This window comes from Nannospalax galili, unplaced genomic scaffold (assembly GCF_000622305.1).
Source record: "Nannospalax galili isolate Female #2095 unplaced genomic scaffold, S.galili_v1.0 scaffold445, whole genome shotgun sequence".
In the NCBI taxonomy this organism is placed as follows: Eukaryota; Metazoa; Chordata; class Mammalia; order Rodentia; family Spalacidae; genus Nannospalax; species Nannospalax galili.
In genome coordinates, this window is record NW_008354184.1 from 121,104 (window position 1) to 141,593 (window position 20,490).

General features: G+C 45.7%; 1 protein-coding gene across 1 annotated transcript in view; it reads right to left on the reverse strand.

Moving 5' to 3' along the window:
* The window catches only part of Grap2 (GRB2 related adaptor protein 2), a 77,166-nt gene that overhangs the window by 19,371 nt on the left and 37,305 nt on the right, over positions 1 to 20,490 (reverse strand). The window contains exon 2 of the mRNA XM_008851214.3: positions 4,241 to 4,334. Within this exon, the coding sequence (XP_008849436.1) occupies positions 4,241 to 4,318 (78 nt within the window). The 5' untranslated portion in view covers positions 4,319 to 4,334. The remainder of the gene's footprint in view (positions 1 to 4,240; positions 4,335 to 20,490) is intronic.

Below are 20,490 nucleotides of genomic sequence, written 5' to 3' on the forward strand. Positions count from 1 at the left end.
CTGCTAATAAATAACAACACATAAGGCAAGACTGTAAGTGTGTGAGATGCTGGGGAAGAACTGAAGAAGGGGGATTAGTTTTGCTGGGGGGGGTGCATGTAAAGGAGGATAAGTGAGAGGGTCCCTGGAGAGGTGGTCACATATGTGTGGGGAAAGGACACTTGGAGAGCAGGGGGACCTGGGAGAAGTATGTACACAAAGGGGTGTGTGTGTGTGTGTGTGTGTGTGTGTGTGTGTATGCCTGCATATAAGGGTAATGAGACTGGACAATGTTGTGGAGATGGATGGTTTAAGTTCCAATCATTTGGAATGGGAACACTGAGTGCTTTTGAGCAAGACAATGATATGATCTGATTTGTCTTCCAGAAAAGTCCCTCTGGGACCAGGATGCAGAATGACTGAAGAAGGAAGAGACAGGGGGCAGTGAGGGCAGTCAAGAGGCCACGAGGTAGACTGAACAGGCAAAGACAGCAGGAATGGATGCACTGATAATATGGCCACCCTTTGCTTGCCGCCTGCAGTGGGCCAGGATCATTACCTTTGTTTTCCTGGACTCTGCAAGATAGGTTCTCCCTCCACTGATAGAGGAGAACACTGATTTAGAGGAGAACACTGATGCTCAGAGCAGGCAGGCAACTTGGTTCAAGTCATGTACCTCTAAAGCTGGGAATTGAATCCATATTTATAGGGTTCCAAAGCCCGAGCTTCTTTTAATGGCATCACACTCCTTTCTAATGGGGGAGGATCTGTCTTGAGGGACATCTTCAGGAAATGTTTTCAGAGTAGAGACAGTGCATAGGGGTCAGACAGAGCTCCACCTAGACCCTGGCTCAGTCACAGTCTGTGTGATCTTGGACTTGTCGTTTAATTCCTCAGTCTCAGTTTCATAGTTGTGAGGTGAGGGGAAAAAGTACTTTCTACCTCATAGGTTTGCTGGGCTTATACAAGAATATGTAACCCTCACAAGGTAGGTCCTGGCTGTGAACAGGAGTTCAGTAAGTGGCGGACCTGACCATTAGAATTTGGCAAGGGAGTTGTGTGATGACTGACCTTTAGTGTTACTTAGATCCTGGTCAGAGGGTTAGTTTGGGTGGAGGCTGAGATGAGGTGGGTGTAGGGGGTTCTGAGAGGCTGGTGTCAGGGACTGCAGTCCATGAGGTAACATCCAGCAGATAACTAGTTCTGGGGTGTGAGGCAGAAGTCAGTGAGGGAGCAAAGTACAAAGCATGGAGCTAGAGGAATGTGGTGGCCTAGAAGGAGAAAGAGACTCAGAAGGCCAAGGGCACAGCTTCAGGGAGGCAGGTTAGGGAGAAGACAAGGCACTTGCAAAGAAGACCCATAGGAGATCTCAGGAAAGGAGGGAGGGAACAAGACAGGAGCCCCTGAGCAAGGGGAAAGAGCCCCAGAAGAGGGGCAGCCCACAGAGTCCCATTCCACAGGTATCTCTGTAGAGTGTTACAGTCACCCGAAGGACGTTACCGGGTAAAGGGCAGACTTCAGAGGGGTGTGGAGAGAATGGGCAGAGAGGAAGTAGAGGACCCAGTGTAGAGAAGTCTCCCCAGTTTGGTAACAAAGCAGAGAACAGAAATGAGGAGCTGGACTGGGAAACAAGCTGAGGAAAGGTTTGTTTGTTTTTCCTTTCTGTCTTCTGGGGAACAGAGAAACCTTAACTAAGGCTCTGTTCTGTTTGTGATGAAGATAAGGGTGAGCTCTGGCAGGAGCAGAGGATGCTCCGGTGTGCCTGACATCTCAATGGTCACAACATCCCACAGAGAAGGGAGAGGCAGACTTAACACATGGCCTCAGTAAGGGCCCAAAGAATCAGCCTAGTCATTATTTTGAGCTTAAAAAATTTAAATACTGAGCCAGGTGTGGTGGTACACTTTTGATCCCAACACTTGGGAGGCAGAGACAAGTAGATCATGATGAGTTGGAGGCCAGTCTGGTCCTAGACTCCATCTCCAAAACAAAACAAAACAAACAAACAAAACAAAACAAAACCAAACTCCCAGAGTGAATGCTCCTGGATCAACCATATGGCTAGATCTTTTAGGTTGAAAGCAGATAGAAGGTTATACACAGAAGGTATTTAAATTCCAAATGAAGCTGCACTATTCTAATGTGACAAGTGCTCCACAGACTCTTCAACAAGGGCTTTTGTGTAGACCAGAGCTCCCTATGGCAGACACAGTAACAGCCCCAGCACCATTGGACATCTGAGAAAGCTCATATGGGCAGCTGAGCACAGGGATCTGACTTTTAGAAGGTATCCTGAGGTCAGGCAAGGGTGCACTTGTATACATACTCCCGAATGCCCTATGGAAGGGCTTACATTCTTTTGCAGAGCACAGGGGCTAACTTCTGGAGTATATAAGTGGACACCTGAAATATGGAAGAAGTCCAAGGCCACTTCAGCTCTGCAAGTGGCCACTACAATTCAAGTGGGACCTAGAAACAAGTTTTAAGGAGCCTCTGAGTAGCTGAATGTACATGGCCTCTGCTGAACCATGGGGAGGGGGGGTCTGCTGCTTCTCCCTTGCTGTCCCCACCTGTACCCTCTTTGCCCAAAGCCTGGTAATGCTCCCTGACATTTTTCTGAGCTTCGTTCTTCCTGATGACATTCACAATGCCATACGTTCCTGCCACCCTTCAAGACAAATGGAATCACATGTTCCCCACCTGTGCTCCTGAGCACTGAGCCAAGAGCCTCTGTGATATCCCATGAGATGTGTGTGCTGCCCACCCATGTTGCAAACATCTCAGGGCAAGGAGGGTGATTTATGCCATTCTGTATTTCTGTCATCCAACCTAGTACCTAGCACATGGGTACTCAGAACAAACACTTTGGAGGGAAGTGAATATCTCTTTTTATAAGAACCTGCCCTGGGGTGTGCTCAGAGCAAGGTTCCTGAAGGATGGTTCCTCTTGGGGCTGGGGAAAGGTCTAAAGCAGTAAAGTGCTTACCATGCAAGCTTAAGGAACTGAGTTCAGATCTTTAGCACCCATAGAAAAAACTGCATGTAGAGGCATGTGTCTATAATCCCATCACCAGAGAGGTGGGGGCTGGAGAATTCCTGAAGCTCACTGGGTAGCTAGCTGTCTTAGCTGAATTGATGAGCTCTAGGTTCAGTGAGAGACTCTGTCTCAAATAAGGTACAGGCAATGAAGAATTGGATGTTGACCCTAGAGTCCATGTATGTGCACATATGTGTACATGCATTCACACACACACACACACACACACACACACACACACACACACACACACTGTGGATCCTTTGTTTACCCAACAGGTATCTGAGGTCATTGTGACAAGGAGCACAACTCTATACAACTCTATAAAAGTGTCCTACATGTCTCCCCTGTTCCTCCATGTGGCTTCAGGGCACTATCAACGGGACAAGGTTTGGTACTGGAGGAAAACTGCTGTATTTAGTTGGGAAAGTGGTTGCCTAGATCCTGTCTAATCCGTGGGTGATGTGTTTATGGTCTAGAAATAAAAACTTTGAAACTCACCCACCTTTCCTTCCTTCTTCCCTCCCTCCTTCTTTCCCTCCTTCCCATTTTTTCCTTTCATTTCTCTTTCTTTCAACTTTTTTTTGGGGGGTATTTTTGAGGCAGGTTCTCCCTGTATCCCCCAGCTGACCTGGAACTCACTATGTAGACCAGGCTGGCCTCGAACTCACAGAGAGCCTCCTGCCTCTGCCTTCCGAGTGCTGGGATTAAAGGCATGTGCCACCATGCCTGCCCTCCCCCCTTCTTTCATAGCCCAGGCTGTCCTCAAACTCACTGTTTAGACAAGGCTGTCCTTGAACTCTTGATCCTCCTGTCTCCACCTCCCAAATGCTAGGATTACAGGCATGCTCCATCACATCTGACTCTGAAACTCTCTCTTTTAAAATTTTATTTATTTTTATTTTATGTGTGTGAGTATATTGCCTTCATGTAGATAGGTACATGTCATGCAGTGCCCCTGGAGGTCAGAAGAGGGTGTCAAATCTCCTGGAACTGGAGCTACACATGGTTGTTAGCCACCATGTGGGTGCTGGGAATCGAACCCAGGTCCTCTGCAAGAGCAGCCAGTGCTCTCAACCATGGAGCCATCTCTCCAACTCAAAAAAAAAAACATAAACTGTGCTCAGTTCCTCAGCAACAAAGGCATGGGGTGTTAGATGGCCTAAGTGGCCAGGTTCAGTGAACCTCAGCTCCCCATTGCTCCCTTAGAGTCCACATCACCTACCTTCAGAACGTCTCCTGTGTGAAAGCTCAGTTCATCTTCCCCTGAGGCCATAAAATCAAACTTGGCGACAGCTTCCATGTCCTGATCCCCCGAGCTGGAAGAGAAACAATGTGGTCATTGTGCCTTTCCACCAGGGATGGCTGTAGGGCAGATGGCGCTGCCTGGAAGGCTCAGCAGTGGGTGGGAGAGTGGCCCAGCGGATGACTGCGGGCCGGAGAATGAGGCTCCAGCAGTCCAGAGGGCCATGCAGTGCTGGCTCTCATGTCTGCAGTGAGAGCTGCTGCAGCTTTCCGGCTTCAGTTCCCAGGAGCAGGAAATGCAGCCAGCCACAGCTTTGCCCCCTCCTTCCAGCTCGCTTCGCCTGCCCTGGCCTGTTACCACTTCTGGGGGCATCTCTGTTTCTAGCTGATAAGGACAGAAAGCTTGCTATCAATTGGAACTTAAGGCCCAGGGGCCTAGGAAGACTGTTCTGTAAACACTGTCCTGAGGCTGTCCCTTGGCAGCTATATTTAACCAGGCAGTGTTAATTAGACAGATGCCATTTTCCCTTTTACATCTGAATCATTTAAGAGAATTAGACAGTATTGTCCAATGGGGAGCTCAGTGTCCTTCTGCCCAGTTTGAGAGTAGGAAACATTTCCCATTTGAGATGGGAAACTCAGTTGATCCGATAACTTTATTATTATAATTAATAATTGTTATTATAACACAAGTACATTTCAGAAATTTCAATTTTGATATTTTTAAATTGAATGAACCTCCCCCCGTGATGCCCATGCATGGATCAATGAGTTGGACCATGCATTACATTAAGTAGGAAATGTACTTCTTGTTTTTTAAAGGAGCTGTTGGGAATGTCACTATGGAGCAATGTGGAAGTCTAGTTGTGTGTGTGTGTGTATGTATGTATGTATGTTTGTGTATGTTTTATAAATGACTGCATTGATCTTGGACAAATATTTAAACCTCTGGGACTCTGAGTTTCCTCGTCTGTAGACTGGAAATCTTAATAGTCCATGCAGCAAGTTGTGAAATGAAATTAATAGGTGCACATACTAAGCAAGATAAAGCTAAGGAGTGTTTATATTTTAAAATAGTTTCAAGGTGATGTGACTCATTGATAGAGTGCTTACCTAGCATACGTGAAGCCCCGATTCCTCCCCCCCCAGCAGCACAAAAACCAGGCACGTGGCACAGGCCTGTGATCCCAGCACTGGGGATGTAGAGGCAGGAGAATCAGGAGTTCAGGTCATCCTTTACTGCATACTGCGTCTGAGGCAAGTCTGGGCTACCTGAGACCCCGTTTCAATAATAGTAATACTAATTTTATACAACAAATCTTTCCCCAGCCTGGACATATGCAGAACAAATTTGACTGATGTCTCCTGCCTCCTATAAACTTTTCTCATTGACTGTGACACTCAGTCTGCAGGACTGTCAAATCCTTTGATTCTCTGCTAAGACAGCTTACTGTCAGGGCAGAATCAGGAAAGCCGTGGTTTGACATTTATAGTTTTCAATTTTTCCCTAATTCTCAAACTCTTTGGATGAGTTAATAAGTTAACTCTGAGACCTAGTGGGCTTTCAACGATTAGGAAACTGGGGCCTCAAATTGCCCTCTCAGTGGGAACTTCCGTCCCACTCAATGAGATTTGGATATGTAAGGAAGGCGGCAGCAGGTGGCAGAGTGCAGCAGGGATTAGAGCCGACTGTGGCAGAGTGATAGCGAGGGGCTCAGGATGCAGACTTCCCACATCTGCTTTGTTTCCCGAAGGTAATTTGCAGTGATGACTATTACCAATCTCCAAAGGCAGATAGCAAGCGAGAGATCGCTCAGGAGCCAAATAAAATGTCATCATCAACTCTCCTAGCTTTCCTACCAGTCACAACCTATTTCTAAACAGCGGCAATACAAATGCATTTCTTTTTTGTGTGTTTTCTCCAAGACCTGTCCATCTCAGGCAAATTAACCTGTCAGTGGCCTGGGTCAACCCACTCATCAGAAAGTAGTATTCTGCCCGCCTTCCTTAAGGCTAAATGCTTTTACTGAATTTATTCACCCCATTACCTTAACATGCAAACCTTTCCTCATTAAAGCCTTGCCTCTGGTTTGAAGGCAGATGTGGCTTCTGTGGGTCACCCTCCTGGTACCCACAGTAGACACTTGGTCACTGTGAGAGATCAAGCGTCAGATGAATGGTCCTGAAAACCACAATCCCATTTCCATGCAAATTTACCTTAATAAGCAGAATGGAGACAAGGGGATGGCAAATGCTAAACATATTAGAAAGCCATGTAAATTAGAGATGAGAAAAGAAACATCCAAAGCCTGCTCTCAGTGTGACCTTGAGCTTGAGAAGATCAAGCCTGGGTGCAGAGTTTGGACTGGTTGTAAATCACTTGGGTAGGAAGGCCCAGGCAGAAGTAAAATTGCTTCTGAATAGTGTCATTTTTTTGTCTTCCCCCAGGAGGCAGGCAGAGTGGTGGAACCAGCAGCACAGGCGTATCACATAGTTCCCCAGCTTCTCATATTAATCTTGGCTCCAGAAACCCAATTAAACAAGCCCTACACTTCATGAAATCACTTTGCAAAAAAAAAAAATGTATTCACTCCCATCTCCATTTGAGAAATTAAATCTTTTTGACTGCTGGTTGGTAGGAGGGAGATGTTCAAAGTGGGGGATGCTGTGTTTTTGGCTGGGATCATAGGGCTTCAAAAACTCCTCCCTGAAGCAGAAGACATTAAATATGGCACCCCCAGGGTCTGTCTTCTGTTTGATCATTGAGAGGGACCTTTACGTCTCAATTCTTCTCTATCCATTAGTGTTGATTTGGAAAAGTTTAAAAGTGGCAACTAGGGAAAAAGAAAACTGAATTATCAATATAGTTTATTCAATAAATATTGATTTGTTTTATGATCTATACTTGCTACAACTACATTCTGCATCTGGGGAACAAATGTGTGTGTGTGTGTGTGTGTGTGTGTGTGTGTGTGTGTGTGGTGTGATGTGTGTATGTGTATGTGTAAAAATTTGGTAGTGACAATTAAGGGAATGAGTGAGGGAGGAAGAGAGAAAGAGAGACCAGAGAGAGAGAGAACAACCTGACTAAGGATGCCTTAATGCTGCTGTTTGTAATTCAGGGTTTCTGACCTCTGAGGTTGATGAAGAGAGAGACCCCTTTCTAGACAACCTCACAGATGGAAGTGTATTCTCTGGCAGGGACCAGCTTTAGAAATGGCTGAAGTGCCACCTGCCACACAGCATGAGAAGCTGTAGCCTCCAGGGGCAACCAGCCGCCTCCAGCAGCCCCCCCCATACCCTATGGATGATGCCATTTGTGCGGCTCTAATGCCAGCTCTGCTTCCCACTGGCCCTTTGCAGCACGCTCATGAATTCTCCATTAGCAGCCCCAAGACACAGATCTGCCTCACTGCGGGGTGATGCCACACAGGAATGCCTGGACGTGATTTTCTCTGCCCTTGCATTTCTGTGTAAGCTGCTTTTACCAACCATAAAAAAAAGACCCCGAAAAATATTTAAACTATATATGTGGAAGGCTTGTCCACTTCTAAAACATTGTCACCACAAGATGAAAACAAAAGGCGTGAGACAGTTCTTTAAAATAACCTCCATTTGGAAGCCACATTAAGTGGATTTGTTCAGGAACCTAGTTATCATCAAAATGGTACTGGGCAAGAAAGTTCTTAAATGATTTCAGCTCCTCCTAAATTGGCTATGAATAGCCAAGGTTTCCATTTTATATATCTCTTAAAAAGAGCAATTGCATAACACCACAAAGCTAGGCGAAGATTCATGCTCAGGACCCAACAAAAGAAGAAGATGGGTCCTAAACGGAATCAGCCACACCACTTCCCATTTTGCTGGGAACAGCTCTAATTTGAATGCATGTCCCAGTTAGTAATTTAGACAGCATAATGCCTTGCAATTTGGGGGGGGGGGGGGGGGGGGAGGGGGGCGCTGAAGTTACATCTTTACCCATCCTTCTGGGTAGGAAAAAAAAAACAATTATCAGGACATTAGTCAATATAATTTTTATTAGTTCATCTTGTGTATAGGAAATGAAGAGAATAATGAAGACTTTGCACTTTAGAACTTTGGGGGCAGTCACCAAGAAAAGCTAGCAAAACTGTGAAATTATAATATTGATGCCACATGATTACGGACACTTAGAACCAAGTCTCCTCCTCCTCCTCCTCCTCCTCCACCTCCTTCTCCTTCTCCTTCTCCTCTTTCTTCTCCTCTTCATTATTATTATTTTGAGATAGGACCAACAGGGTCTTGCTATGTTGCCCAGTCTGGCCTTGAACTCCTAGGCTCAAGCAGTCCTCCTGCCTCAGCCTTCTGTGGGCTAGGACTACATGCACCAGACACTGCTTGGTAGAACTCGTGATCTTCCAGGTGGGCAGATGAAGCCAATGATGCTCAAATACTTTTTAGAAGTAGGAAAACTTAAGCTGCCAGGGGAAAAAAAGATTATAGCTAAGCCCCTCTGTACACAATAGAAAGGTTCTTAAAAAGTTATTCTGAATAGAGTATTTGTAAATGGATTCATATTAGCATGTATTATAGAGACTGCTCTACAAAGAAGCCCTGCAAAGTCCTTTATAAAATGAAAAGGAAACTTTGTTATGCAAATAACTACTTTTTAATTGATCCGTTTTAAAGTCAGAGTTTGCAGGCATTGAATCTTAAAAAGAACACACCTGTATATCACCTCTACCTCCCCACACTGGGGACAAATAAATTAGCCTCCTCGGTGCTCAACTCTGAAAGCACTTTAAAAACTATTGATAGAGACAGAACATTCTACCTTGGAATGCAGTTCAGGGATCCACAGACCCTTTCTGTCATGGGCCACTAATAAATATCTTTAGTTTTTGAGGGCGGCACAGTCTTTGTACTGTGCCGTGGTAGCCTTGAGGGCAGCCGAAGATGACAGATAAACTGGTATAGTTGTGTAGTTGAGTTCCAATCAAACTTTGTGAACACTGAAATTTGTTTCTTGTTGCTTTTTGAGACAGGGTCTCATGCAGCCCAGGCTCAAACTTACTATGCAGCCAAGAATGACCTTGGACTGATCCTCCTGACTCTATCTCCCAAATGCTGGAATTGCAGGTGTTCATCATCATGCTTGGCTAGAAATTTGAATTGACATAATTTTTTTCATAGGTCATCAAGTATTACTAGCTTTTGGCTTCCCCCCTCCCAACTATTTTAAAATGTGAAAACCATCTTAGCTCAAGGTCAAAACATTTGATGGGCTGAATTGGGCTCACTGGTTATAGTTTGTTAAATCTTTTTGGTGCTGGGGATTGAACCCAACACCTCACTCATGCTAGGCAACTAGGCAAGTGCACTGCCATTGAACTACATTTTTCTACTTTTTTGTTGTTGTTGCTATTTTGTTTTTGAGGCAGGGTCTCACTGAGTTATACATGTGCCCTTGAATTTATTCTGTAGCCCATACTTGAACTTGCTCTTCTCCTGTCTTGACCTCTTGGGTGCTGAGATTACAGACGTGGACCACCACACTGGGCTTAGTTTTCAGACTTCTTAAAGGGAGCAGCTGTAGTTGATGGAGCATGGATTGGATTAGAATCTATGGATGTGGATTTGAATCTGCAATGTGCCCTTTACTTCCTTGGTATCCTGTTGTCTCATCCGAAAAGTTGAACAACCAAGCATACTGCGTGTGTAGACCCTAACCAACACATACATACAAACATACAGCCAACGACTGTTATTTGGGTTCCCACAATCCCCAGCCAGTGCTTAGTAGGTATTTCATAAATGTTTGTTGAGTGACTAAAAGCATAACAAAACTGCCACCAGTTTCAAGTAAAATTTGATTTCTTCTGGGAAGGAACAAAAATACCTGTGTTCACAAGGATTGATTAATTTTCCTCTCCAAGGTGCTCCAACTTTTCAACAATTCAGCCAGAAAAAATGAAGCACATACTTCCCCAAGAAGTCTGTTTTCTTTAAGCCAACAGAGGGCAATGGTGCACCCCAAACCGTGGCTTGTACTCTGTCACTTTTCTTTGTCTCCTAAACAAACCTTGATAATCTTTATCCAGGCAGGTTTGGTGACTGTCCTCATTGTCCTTTGTGAGCTGTGAGGCACATGGGCATTTCAGAGTCTAGCACCTATAAAACACAGGCTTGCTTAGAGGAAAGAGCATTAGAAGCCTTCTTCTCCCACACATTTTCTGAGATTTCAATTCCTTCTGAATACCCTGGCAGGGTGGTCCCCACTCAACTCAGGGTCCCTCTCTCTGCTTTTTTTCTCCCTCTTCAGAGACAGAGTCTCACTCTGTAGCCCAAGCTGGCCTCATACTTGCAATCCTCCTGCCCTCGCATCTAGAAAACTGTAACTACAGGTGCATGCCACCATGCCCGCTTCTCATTCTGCTTCTGACTATAATGTAAAGACCTTGTGTTGAAATCAACTTATGTAGCTTTCTTCCTTTTTCATGTGTGTATATGTGATGTATGTATATATGTGTATGCATGTTTGCATGTGTGTGACCACACATGTGCATGATTGAGGACTGAAGGTGAGTGTCTTTACTTTCCACTTTATTTATTAAAGCAGAGGCTGCCAGTTCTGGCCAGTCCAGCTAGCCAGTCTGCCCTGGCCCTGTCTCTTGCTTCTGGGTGACCAGATTACAGGTAGCTACAATGCCTGCCTAGCCTTTGTGTGGGTTCTGGGGATCTGAACTCTGGTTCTCACCATAGCACTTTATCCACTCAGCCATCTCCCCAGTTTTTACTATGTGACTTCCTTTTCTCTGCTCATTAGCTGTGTCTGGAAGCTTTTTGCCTTAGTGGGCATTGGGTAGACGGACAGAAAAGAGTAAGAAAGGATAGATAGATGGTCCTTGAAAATTCATAATCATTGGACGGACAACGACTTCTCTGCTCACCTGTCAACCTCTGTTTAAATATTCTTCTAGAGACACAAACCAGTTTATTCTGGAAGAATGTGTGGGATGGGGGAGGCCAGGGACTGAGCCTGGTCTTCCACAAGAGCTCTCAAATAACAACGTTGTTTTTCTTCTTCTCTGATAACAGAACCTTTGTTACAAGCTCTCTCATCAGCCACTGGGAGTGGAAATGTTAACCTGCTTGCCGAATGTGAAACAAGCCTTACACGTTTCTTTACTGTGTCTGCTCTTGAATTGCCTCTAACTCATCCTCTGCAGACTTCAAAACAGTGATCTGTGAATTCCTTTCTAGTAAGATCTGCCTTCTGTATGTTTCTCTGGAGACTGGGATCTGAGGCCAGGCCCAGAGAGTGGGGTGGTAAGAGGAATCAGGGCCGCAAATAGGGCCTCCTGGTGCTTCTCCCCATCCTAGCCTTCAAATCAAAGCTGAGGGCAGCCATGTACCCTGGGGGTGGCACTCAGGGTCCTCTGCATTAGATTTGAAGCCAGTGGTTCCTCTAGATATCTGGACTTCCACAAATCAGTGACTTGGGGTCATTTCTTTGTGGTTCGGCATCCCAGAAGAATAAACAACCTTGTTAGTGGGGACAGGTGATGTCTCTTCAGGGGCTAGCTAAACATTTCTGATTTTGCTGCAACTGAATAAAGCAAAGACCAGCAAAATGCAGCCCAGCAAACCATTTCTGTCTAGGTGGCTGAGAGTGCCGTCCCTTCTAAAGGCAATCGTTGTAAGTGATTCGATGCATACAGGACATTATTTTGCTCCTGTCCAAGGTAACTCATCATTTTCTCTCTCCTTTGCCCCAGGAAAGCAGAAACTCCCATCATGACTGGCAGGGGTGAACACATGGAACTCGAGGGGGCCCTTTGCAGCTTGTCCGAGAACAATAATTCATCAGCTCTGAGCCTCTGGTGCCAGTCTTGCAGACCTGGAAGAAGTGGCTTTGACTAGAAGCCACCAGGGTGCCTCCCCATCGCCCATCCATTCCTGTCCTGTGCGCAGGTGTGTTCCCTGAATAACAATCCATCTTCTTGCTGTTTCTCTTCTACGGGGAAGCCACCAGCTGAGCTGTCTCCAAAAACAGGCAATGAATGGGCAGCTGGTTCTACAGTGAGGTGCTGGGCGGTAGGTAGGGGAGGAGGGGAGGTGCCTGCTTTCGCTTCCCCCAGTGGTCTGGGACTTTGCCCTGCACCACCATGCTGGGGCAGCATTACTGTATCTACCTTACCTTGCATACTAGGGCCCCCTTCTGCAGACCCTCACTAACCTCTTAGAGTTCCAATCCTACCTGAGATCTTTGGGGTCCCCCATGCCCTGGTTTGTTGGCTCTCCCTAATCATTACTTCTTAATTTAGAAATGGGGGAGCATCTCTGCAGTTAGGAGGCATTTGGTGTTCAGGTTGGAAAGCAAATAAATAGGATATTTTTCAGACCTACAGACAAACTTACACTACAGGGAGAGTTTCCTCAAATCTCCAATATTCTTATTTAATCAAATCGCTGTCCTGTAGGTCCCCACCTGTCAGTGTGGATTATCAAGATCACACTGGTTTTGAGGATGCTTTTCTTTAATTAGCTCCTTTTTTTTTTTTCCTGCTTATGATTTTTGGGTTTAGGAGGAGTAGGAAGGGAAGGAGGTAAAGAAGAGACAAGTGAGGAAACTGTCCCCATTCTGGGCCTCTCCTCTCTTCCGCCTTGTAACTTGGGTGATGCCCAAGTCCAAGTCGTTTGCTCTTCCTCCTGTCTACTTATCGTCTTTTTTCTCTTTAATCCATTCAGCCTAGCTTATATAATCAAAAAAATTTTTTTTTAGTTCAAGGCTTATCACATAAAATCTCATTCATTCTCACACTTTATTAAAAGAAAATATCTTTTTCTTTAAATGTAATGCACATGTTCTTTTAAACTCAGACAAATCCCATTCTGTTTTCCTAACCTGTCAATCTGTCAGGCAAAGAGAGGCTTACCAGGGGATGAGGGTCGGACAGACCTGCCTTCAAAACCCAGGTCCTGTTGCTTAATTGGCAGCCTGGGAGAATCTTAAGGCTTCGTGCCTCAGTTTCCCCTCCAGGAGTTCAGATGACGGTGCTCACCCCATCACCTTGCAGGGAAAGAGGGCATGGGAAGGTTCGACTCAGCCCTGGAGTTCCCCTGCACAGTCTTTCCCCAAAGCATTTTGGCATCTCCCTAATCTACCAACATTTCTTATAGAGAAAAACAAATGTCAAAACTGCTTTTAAAAGTGTAAATCCACCAAGCATATGCTCCTTTTTTCGCATTTGAAGCCTTCATTTCCCCTCACTTCCCCTGGGCAGGTGCTAGCTTCTTTCTTCTGGCCATGAGCCCTGATTGTGGTATTAGCCAAAGATGCAGCCACAGCGTAGGATGAAGATGGCCCAGTAGGTAGGAAGAGCAGGCCGACTAGCTGGGGGAGAGAGGAAATGGAGGGTGGAGAAGCAGGGAACTGATTTGGTTTCTGCTCTCTGGTCTCTGCCACCCACCCAGAGAGAGATTCTGGTATTGCTGACTTAAAACAGGAAGCACCAGGACAGCCAGAGAGGGAACTACCCCCCTGGTGAAACTCAAGTTTCACCAACACCTAGAAACCCCGGCTGGTCAAGGCAAAGCTGCTGTTTCATGATGTGGGCCAAGGGCTTTACCAATGGGCGCCCTTTGCAACTTTCTATTTTCAGTGCTGGGAATTGAACCTAGGGCTTTACGCATGCTAGGCAAGCTCTCTCTACCCTTGAGCTATAGTCCCAGCCCAACGTTATTATTGTTAAACTTTCGAGACAGGAGACGAAAGAAAAGAGATTAGAGAATGTGGTGTTCCTAAGGCTGTGTGCTTTCTCTGATGGTTCCTAAGACTGTCCTCTCTCTAGCTGGTCCTTCAGCCTCTAGTGGTAATAGGGAAGTCCCAGCATGGCCTGCTACTAGGTCAGAATAATTGCTAACAAGCTTAGGCCCCTTGAACCTATCTGGGTGGCTGTCCATCAGCCAAGAAATTGACAGCAGCAATTCTCACATACCCTGGAAATTCAAGCCCATTACTTCTCTGTCAAAGAGGCAAAGACAGATGGTGGGGTGGGGTGGGGGGTGCCGGCGGGGGCAATCGTGTTCCAAGGCAATACAAACTACAGCCCTTTCCCTTCCCCCAGCCCTTCCTCTTCCTCCTCCTCCTCCTCCTCTTTCCCTTCCACTCCTCATTTTCTTTCCCAACAGTGTATTCAAGGGTTTTCAGCTCTCTTTGTCTTTGAAACATTAGTCACTTTCTATGGCTGTACTTAGAGTGTATCTGTATTTAAGTCTCCTATGCTTTTCTTATTAGAATGACATGGTGAAACTTCAGTCCAGAACAAAATGCAGAGTCCACAAGCCCCACTGGAGATTCCTATCAGTCCCCCTGTGCGATGAGGCCCAGCAATCCTGTGCTTTAAGGTAACTGCAGAAATGGGAGGGAGGCTGGTGCATCCCGGCCAGTTTTATCTTATCTCCTGAAGCCATAACCATCATCTACAGATACTCCATGAACACTGCCAGCAAATCCAAATGGAAATGAAGCATTACAAATACCACCCTGACTCTGAAATCACTTACTGAACCCTGTCAGAAGTGCAGAGGGAGTGGCTGGGGTAGATGAGAGCAAAGGGCAAGAAAGGGACTGACTTTTTACAAAAATCCAGGCTTTTTTTCTCCCTTCCCTTATTTGTGTCATGATTCCCCTTCAAATATAGCACTAGGATTTTACAGGGTTTTTGTGTTCTTTTTTCTCTTTCTTCCCTTCTGTCCACTTCATGTTTGTTTTTATTGATTTGGGCTCTGAGAGTTTGTTTTATTTATCATATATCTGAAAGCCTCCATTTCGCTCTGTGGTCACAGGACTGTGACATCACTCACATGTGTTACAAATGCACTTAGTGCCCCTCTCCCATCCCTCCCTCTCCCACTGTGTCCCAGGTTGCCTTCACTCTTATTTGACCAAAGCACAAATGACTGCTTGATCACAACTACCTTAATTCTCTTGTCACTTTGACTTGCGTTATCAAATCCCCATTTATCATCGGAACGCTGGTCATTTTTCAGTTCGTTGGTCTCCAAGCTTGCAAAAGTGAGCATTAACTCAGACGGTCACTTACCTGCCTTCGGTCCATAAGTCTATCCTTGAGAAGCTGAAGGTGCTGACAGCTTCATATAACTAGTTTCCCAGCAAAGGTACTAAAATGTCGCCAATCAACGGGCTGAGATTAGTTGGGAGTCGCAGTGGCAAATGCCTGCAATCCCAGCACTTGGGAAGCTGAGGCAGCAGGATCACACATTTGATGCCACTCTGGGATACAAAGTGAAACTCTATCTCAAAAGATCAGAAAACAAAACAAACAGAAAACCAATCAAAACCCCAGACAGAGGGATAATATTTTGAATTCTGCTTGTCAAGTAAATAAACAGAATTCTCTCATTTTGGGAAAACACAGGTCCTCCTAAGTTGAGTTTGGTTAAAGTAAGTCACACCTGCATTTGTCTTGTATAATATGATATATGTTTCCTCTCTCTCTTTTCAGACGGGATCTCATGTAGCTTACACTGGCCTTGAACTTAATACATAAGCAAGGCTGTTTTCCACCTCTTAACTATCCTGTCTCCACTTCCCAAGCGGTGGGATTCCGAAAGGTATGCGCCACCATCCTCAGCTGGTGCTCTTTCTTTTGATCTGCCAATTTTGATCAAGGAGGGCCCCAAGTCCTGGGCTCTTGAAGTAGGAAGTGGTTCAGAAAGCTGGTGGGTCTTTCCCTAGTGAGTAAAGGGGGCATATGGGGAAGGGCCCCGGTTGGAAAGTGTAAGCTAAGCATTTGGCAAGTCGGTTATATTGAACCAAAAAATATCTCTCCTTTCAGTCCAAATTCTGCTGGACAAAGTGAAAAACCAAACCATCATATACATCCAAAAATCTTGTTTCTACACTTAAAACAATCTCAGGGTCTCCCATCACCTCAACTCCTTGATCTACTCATTTTCCAAAGACCTCATCTTGGTTGTCCTCTGACCTCGAAATCTGTCATTTGACTTGAAGTCAGTATTCAGGATGTGGCCTGAGCTGGGCGGTGTGGAGTAGGATGATGGAATTACTTTCTCTGTCTGCTAGCATTGGGTAATTGTGTTACATATTGCTGGCGGCTGTTTGGGTGGTTAAGCACTGCAGTAACTCAGGCGTTTCATGCAAGAAGATGGCCAAGCCAGACCTCTCCACCTCTGCTGCTGAGTTTTTGGAACCAGAGTGCTGGACTCCGAGTGGCCCCTTCTGACTTCTCTTGGTCGGAACCAGAGTGCTGGACTCCGAGTGGCCCCTTCTGACTTCTCTTGGTCGGAACCAGAGTGCTGGACTCCGAGTGGCCCCTTCTGACTTCTCTTGGTCGGAACCAGAGTGCTGGACTCCGAGTGGCCCCTTCTGACTCCTCTCAGTCCCACTGGCCTGCTGCCAGTTCATGCATGCATTTCGACTTCCTTCCGGCTGCTTCCCTCAACTTACTCCTTCCCGTGCTCCTTGTCCTAGACCTTATCCTACTTCCCTCTCTTTCTTCTTTTATGTGTGTATATGTATGTGCATGTGTGTGAGCGTGCATGTGGAAGCCTTGGATGACAACCTTGGATGTCATTTCTCAGGCATCATCCACCCTGCTTTTATGTTACAGGGTCTTTCGCTGGCCTGGAGCTCACCAACTAGACTAGGCTGACTGGTCAGTGGGTCCCAGAGATTTGCCTGTCTCCATTTCCCCTGTGCTGGGATCGCGGGCATGCACCACCATGCTTGGCTTTGGCTTTTTACATGGTTCTGGACATCAAACTCAAGTCTGTGTTCTTGCAAGGTAAATGCTTTGTGGACTGAGCCATGTCCTCAGCTCCAACTCTTGCTTCTTAAGTGAACTCCATGCCTTTTGGTCTTTATTTCATAAAAATGGACATGAACTTTGGAGACAGACACAGTAGGATTCAAGTCTCAGCTCCTTTCTTATCCAGCTGTGTGACCGTCATCTAACCAACAATCTCTGAGCTCAATTTCTTTACATAAATCTTCCCTCTCCTGACAGGAACTCATTAACCAATGTTATTTTAGTATTAAGCACAAACCCACCAGATAAGATAATTTTCTTTTGAGACAGGATCTCAGGTAGCCCAGGCTAGACTCAAACTTGCTATGTAGTCAAGGACAATCTGGATTTCTGATGCTCCTGCCTTTACCATCTGAGTATTGGCATTACAGGCACGTGCTAACTACACCTTGTTTCATGTAGTACTAAGGATCAAACCCAGGGCCTCACTGATGCTAGACAAGCACTCTACCAACCGAGCTACAACCCCAGCTCCCAGATAAAAGCAGCTATGAACTTTATCTACATTTTGTCCTCCAGAGTCTTGTGACAAGTGCAGTCAAATGGCAAGATCCAACCAGATCATGCCTGTGACTATTTCAGTATCTTCTAGTGGCATGATCCCCAATAGGAAGGAAATACATTATCACAGGGCCAGCTCCTTCTTTGGGGCCATGCTTGGGGAGATGCTGCCCGGCAGCTGTTCATCTGCTCTGTCCCTGTCCTTATCGTCCCTTGAACACCACTGTGCTTTTTTCTCTGTCAGAGAGGGCTGCTGTAGCCTTTCTTCTTCTTCCATACTGCCCCTCTGACTGGAGGGAGCCAAGAGCTCCCTGTGCTGATGCTTTCTGACCTGTGCTTTTCCAGGATGGTTTTCTCATTGAGAACCTGTCAATGTCACATTGTCACAAGACCTCCTCCATCCACTCAAGCCTCTTGGTTGTTACATCAGGCCTTCAGCACTCTCTTCCCATCCTGTTTTTCAGAATTGTCTTCAGAATTCCAACCTCCCAAAGCAAACATGCCTTACTAAGTGGCTTCATGTTTTCCAGGCACACTGTCTGCATGCTAGTCTTTGCCCTGTCCTCCTCCAGCCATTTACCTCACACCACTGTGTGTGGCTGTGCGGGGTGTTTGTGGCACAAGGACCCCAGACTTGGGCTGTCCTGGAGGCTGAAGTCCATTCATTCTTCTTCTAATTTAGTCATGAGTCATGGCATGGATGTCTACAGTTAGGAGCACATTTTTCTTACTTGAACCAAGGCTCCTGGTCTAACATCAGCTGCCATCCTTAGGGCCTGTCCCTGTCACAGCCTGTGTTCTTGGTCTCTCTTATTCTTCTGGGAGACTTGGTATATCTACCCCTTGCCTGATGCTGCTCTATTGGGCATGAGCTAGCATACAGAAGGGTTTCAGAGACACAGAGTTCAAACCTGTGCTCTACCACTAGCTATGTGTATGACATGACCCCCCAGAAAGTTATTTAAACTCTCTGAGTCTCTCTCTCCTTCCTAACAGGGTCTCGTGATATAGTCCAAACTGACTTGAAACTCACAATCTTCCTGCCTTTGCCTCCCAAGCGTATGGATTATAGGTGTGTACTATAGTGCATAGAAGTTTCTTTGTTTTAAAGACAGGGACAATGATAGGCTTGGCAGCTGACACCTATAATTCCAGCATTTACAAAGCTGTGGCAGGTCTGCCATGAGTTCTAGGCCAGCCGGGGGTACAGTGTGAGTCTGGAAAGAATAGGGCTGGGGAGATGGTTCAGCTGTTACGAGCACTTGCTCTTGCAGAAGACCAGGGTCAGTTCCCAGCACCACCAATGGCTGTTTGTAACTCCAGTTCCAGGGGATCTGACACCCTCTTCTGGCCTCTATGGGCACTGCACACACATGATGTACTTATATACATGCAGGTAAAACTCTCATACACATAAAATAAAAAATAAAAAATTTTTTAACTAGAAAAGAAAAGAAAAACAGGGCTAACTGTGCCATATTTGTGGTGTTTGGGGGAAGAAGTAAAATGCCCATTTGAGCTATTTAGTAAGGCACCTGACACAGAGCAGATACTCAATAGATATTAGTTATTATGACTTTTTTTTTTTTTGGTCTTTTTTGAGACAGGATCTCTCTGTAGCTCAACTGTCCTGGAACTCACAGAGACCAGGCCTCACAGAGATCTGCCTGACCCTGCCTCCCGAGTGCTGGAATTAAAGGCATGTGCCTTTATTTCTGTTTGGAAATGAGGAAAAGCATTACTCCCTAAGTGAGGTTGCCAGGTAAAATACAGAGTGCCTGATAAACTTCAGCTTCAGATAAACAATTTTCTTTAGTATACACATATTGCAAATGTATCCATACTACATGGAAATCTCCAAGTGACAGGCCAGAGCCCTGCTGAGAATAACAGCAAAGAGGTCCCTGTTCCCACCTTCCTCAACAAAGCTTTCCTCACTGCCCGTCCCTCCCCTCACACAAAATCTGCCCAGGAAGACTGGGGAAGAGTGCAGAGTCAGAGCTGCATCCCTGGAAGAAAGTCTCTGGAGTTCCTACCATAAAATTTTCTGCCATGCTGGAGATGGAACCCAGGGCCTTGGGCTTGCTAGACTCAGGATCTGCCACTAAGCTCCGCCCCCAGTCTTCAGAGGTGATTTGCATAGAGAGGTGTATATTCTCAAAGACACATCCTGTGAGCCACAAAAGGTCATGCCTCCTGTGATTTGTTGCTTTTAATACTGGGTGGGTCAGAGTCGAGCTTTAGCCACCGTGCGTGCTGTAGCACTATGCATTTTGAGGCATAGGTTCTGTATGTTGGAATTCCTGCTCTCAGAAAGGACTCTTCTTGTAATCCATACTGTGGCCAAGCGGGGATCCTCAAAGTTCTCTTTAGTATTTCAGTGCCTCCCTTGTAATGATTTTGGCATTTCATACCGTTATTCTCAGATTCTCAATCCGCTTTCTCATACCTATAGCTTGTCAGATGTTTCTGTGCTTGGTATTTTGCACCACAGGACAAAATTCCTGGGCACCTGAGCCAGGAAATCATTAGTAATCCCACCATGAGCCACCGGGTTGACATTTGCTTGTGCCACCCATGTATGGAGTGCTGATGACAAATACTCCTTGAATCGGCTGATGATGCCTTGGCCTTTCTGTATGTAATTTGTGTTTTCCCAGAACCTGTTTCTTCCTGGAATCATTTAGAGGAAGTTACTAAACTGCCAACAGTACCAAATGTGGTTCTGTTTTTTTTTTCTCATGGTCTTTTCCTTTTTATACTCTGTCATTTCAGATCTCCCATTACTGACCCTAGCTCAGCCCTCTCTCCCCATTTCTGTCTGCACCACTAGGAAGTGACAGTTTCTCCCCCGGTTATTTTTAGGTTTTGAGCTGTTTGAATTCACTGGACT